General features: G+C 39.3%; 1 protein-coding gene across 1 annotated transcript in view; it reads left to right on the top strand.

The window, feature by feature from the left end:
- Positions 1 to 2625: 2625 nt before the first annotated feature.
- LOC103515773 (circumsporozoite protein) overlaps positions 2626 to 4171 on the top strand; it is a gene marked incomplete at its 5' end in the record, with an annotated part of 10981 nt that continues 9435 nt past the window's right edge. The window contains one exon of the mRNA XM_017446809.2: positions 2626 to 2761. Within this exon, the coding sequence (XP_017302298.2) occupies positions 2626 to 2761 (136 nt within the window). The remainder of the gene's footprint in view (positions 2762 to 4171) is intronic.

A 4171-nucleotide genomic window follows, 5' to 3' on the forward strand; every position in this document is an offset into this window, starting at 1 on the left:
CTGAATGGAATGAATCAGAATTGACGACTCTGTGTGACTATTGAATGAAATCACGACCAACTGAATGAGAGAGAATCGCGTGGAATATGGGAAATGAGAGACATGAAGTCATGATTGTCATGATAATTATGCAATCACTATGAATCTACATGAAGGAAACTATTGTGTTGTTGTGTATTGTGAGGAAAACTGCGAGCTAGAGAGGGGGAGAGGGGGGCTTGAAAGAGGATTGGATTTCAAATGGTCAGCTTTTTTTCTCATGGTTCAACGCAACGGGTAGGCCCAATGAGCAGCTTAGTTAGCTGGTTGTAGAAGTTACCTACTCTAATGGCTGGATTGTCTACTGGTCTTGTGTAATCCAGCCGCAAAGGCCGAAAAGCAGGTAGATTTCCAAGCACTGCTCAAATTGACGTCAAATTGGTGACCATCTGGACACTCACGTGCTGCTGGTTTCCCCCGACCCCACTCAAGCTGTGTGAGGTTCATGTGAGGAAACAAATAACTCGATTAAAAATTGAGGAATCATAAATCATAACTGATTAATCTCACATAACGTTAGGCCAGCCACTCACTATCAGGTAGACCTGACATTCGGACCTTTTCAGCCGTACCTGTCAGGTCTACCTGATAGTGTGTGTGCTCACGAGGTGTCAGGTCTACCTCATAGTGAATGGACCTGTCAGGTGTACCTGATAGTGTGTGCTCACGAGGTGTCAGGTCTACCTCATAGTGAATGGCTGGCCGTAGCTTTGTACCTACAGTTACAGTTGTCCAATACAATAAATTCTAAGCCAATACTAACTTTATCTAACTTGGTGAAGCAATCGAGCGTCACTGTTCAATATGTTCCGATTCGCATGAGGAAGAAGAAATAGAATTGGAATTGAAAGTAACGGAATTCAATGTTATTCTAATTTGAAACAAATAACAACAAGTATTTCACTTGGCGTCCTCTATCCTATGTATAACAATAGTAAAATTCTAATGTTGATTTTGTCTCTCTGGTTATTTTCCAGATCAAAGACAGAAGAGTAAAGGCGGAGGCAGTAGTTGCTGTTCGGCATCCTGTACCATACTATAAGCCTAAATTCTAATGTTGATTCTCTCTCTGGTTATTTTCCAGATCAAAGACAGAAGAGTAAAGGCGGAGGCAGTAGTTGCTGTTCGGCATCCTGTACCATACTATAAGCCCCCTTCCTGACTGCTGTCACCCTGTATTATATACCCCCCCTCCCTCGCGACTAGGTACCAAATGCTTCGCCATCCTGTATTTTATTTGTATCTCTCCTTTTACTCTCCCACTGTGCCAGGGGAGTAAGCTTTCATTTTCGACCTTTTTTTTTTGAGAAATTTATTTGTCTGGATAGGAGTTCTAACAAAATTATTATTGTCCTACCCTATTTTGACTTCAATGGATGAAGGACACGGAGTTCTCGTCAACGTCCATAGTTTTTTTTTTTACTTCAATGGCAAGCTTCTCAAACCCAACCGTCTATGGCGTTAGTAGCTGACGAACAAAAAGAAAAAGGAATTAGGTCAGAAAGAAGTTTAGAGAAGAGATTCTTCTGTTGCTTTTATTACTATTAAACTTGATGTAAAAGACAAAGGAAAGAAATGACAAAAATAAAGAAGACGTAACAGCATCTGTTACAAAATAAAGCCAAGGTTTCAAGTTTAAGCATGAATGCTTGACAGAATTAAGAAATAATTTGCACGAATACTCGATATCTTGACTTAGTTGTAGCAAGTTTTAGTACTCACTGTGGGTAGAGATGGGAAAAGAACGTACGAACGAACTGTAGGAACTTGTTCTTTGAAAAAGTTCGTTCCTGAACGGAACTGTTCTTTCTGAACGGTAAGTTCATTTCAATCAACCGTTCACCTTGCAACAAGAACAAGAACTTCGAGTTTGATCTATTGCCTCTTTATTTATTTATTTTTTTGACAGTAATTTTTTTTTAATATTATTTTTTTTAATAACAGTGTTTGTAATTCTGTATTGATAATTTGTCCAAATTTCCATGTAAAATTGTAAAACAAGCAAACGTAGATTTGTACAAATAAATGCTTTATTAAATTAATTAAAATTAAATTAATTAATTAATTAAAACATTATTATTTTGATGGATTTTAATTACCTATAATACCTACTGAACAATATTTTTTAGAACTAGCAATAAAAATTCAATTTTCGTTGAACCTCATTTCACGAAATGTAGGGACTTGATCTTTGAAAAAGTTCGCTCCCGACCTGTGAGTCCTCTGTGACCTGAAGTCCTGAACTGAACGGAACGGAACTGATACGAATAAGAATAATGAATACTATAGGATCAAAAGATGGTAAAAGAACGTATACGAACCTTTGAATCTTTTGATCCAATGATCAGGGGGGGGGGGATTCCACAAAACACTTTGCACTTTACATTTTCTACTGCATAACACTCATGTTAGCAGTCTAACTCGAGAATTAATGACATTTTGACATGAAGGCAGTAATGTAGCACGCCCAGTATTAATAGTAATGATCGATATTTTGCAAAATGCAATTTGAATTTGATTCCGTACAGATCTAAAGATCTACAAATGACACAAAATAATATTCTACAGCTATTTTTTTTCTAATCTAGATTTGTCTTCTTTTCTTGTTTGCAGATAAATCTAAGACTCATTCTAGTAAGCGGCAAAACAAAAGAATTCCTCTTCAGTCCGAGTGATTCCGCCGGAGACATAGCACAACATGTATTCGACAATTGGCCAGAAGGTAAGTCTTTGCGTCTGCGCCGTAGCACGCCCTTCTCTCGTAGTATGTCTCAACACATATGGGAGAGAAGTCGTATTTTCCTTTCGAAAACTGATACGATTTCCCCTCTCCTAGAACTCATTTCTCCTCTATTAAAGGGGGGAAATATGGTGAAAGGTTTCCTACTTGAATAACATGGTAAGTTGGTAAGAGAAGTTAATACCTTGCTTGGATTGATCAGTACCTATCACCTGGTCTAAGCTCTAGGTTTGATTTTCTTGGACCATAACCAAGCTATAATGACGGTGGTAACTAGGGCTAGGATGTAGGCTAGACTGAAAATAATGGGTGAATTCCTTCATTTTCCTAACAAATGTTTTACTTGAGCTACGTAATCTAAGAATTCCTAAAGAGAACATGGGGACTTTCTACCTAGATACCAACATGGATTCCAATCATCTGGCATCCCTCTATGAAACCTCTTTTAAAAAAATGCTATCTCTGCTATTCAAGTTCTATCCTATGAAGTAAAAAGGACCTTTACAAAGTTACCGAGTGTGATACAAATCAAACGTGCCGAAATTCTTCTTTTTTGAAGTTTGATAGAGGGAAAACTGCTAAAGTCTTATCGTCCCCAAAGCGAAGAGAGGAAGACAGGAGAAAGTCAGCCATTGCCATTCCGAGAAAGAACCTCATATGTTTAGGATAAAATTCGCTCCAGGCGAGATTGGACCCCTCGACCTAGCGCTTGAAAGGCAGACGTCTGCCTTGTAAGCGTTTCGAATCGGGTTCGATTCCCGACCGGGGTGGATTTTCTCCTAAACAGATAAAGTTCGTTCTCGGAATGTCTGATTTTCTATCGCCTTCCTTCTTTCTTTGCTTTCGGGACGACAAGACAACGGTTACAGTTCCCTCTATCAAACCTCAGCAACAGAACTAATAGGATAGGAGATAGCCGGCTGTTACGAGAACGAACCTCATCTATTTAGGATAAAGTACGCCACGGACGGGATTCGAACCCGCGGTGTCAGGTCTACAAGGCATGCGCGCTACTCTCCAAGGTAACCAGGGGTTAATATTTTGAATGCACAAGTTCCTGAACGATCACTTGGGTTAAGCAACGTTATGCGTGATTTTCATCTGAATGACTGTCTTGGATATGTGCTGCTGGTTATTTTGGGGTGCCGATGCCATGGGTATGCAGAGGACCTAGCAATTACCGACATTGGTGGCACGTAATATTATATCGCCAGCCCCAGACAAAAAGAACTCATGAACTTTCCCATTGTTTTTTTTTTTTTTTTTTTTTTTAGGGGAAACCTTATGCATTACCAGATAAGAGCGTTTGACGCGAAGCAAGGGTCGGACAGTGAAAAATGAAAGATAAAGAGAAGAAAGCCAAAATGGAGTCTAGTGCCAGCTGCTCAATGG

Source organism: Diaphorina citri, unplaced genomic scaffold, assembly GCF_000475195.1.
Source record: "Diaphorina citri unplaced genomic scaffold, Diaci psyllid genome assembly version 1.1 scaffold1414, whole genome shotgun sequence".
NCBI lineage: Eukaryota > Metazoa > Arthropoda > Insecta > Hemiptera > Psyllidae > Diaphorina > Diaphorina citri.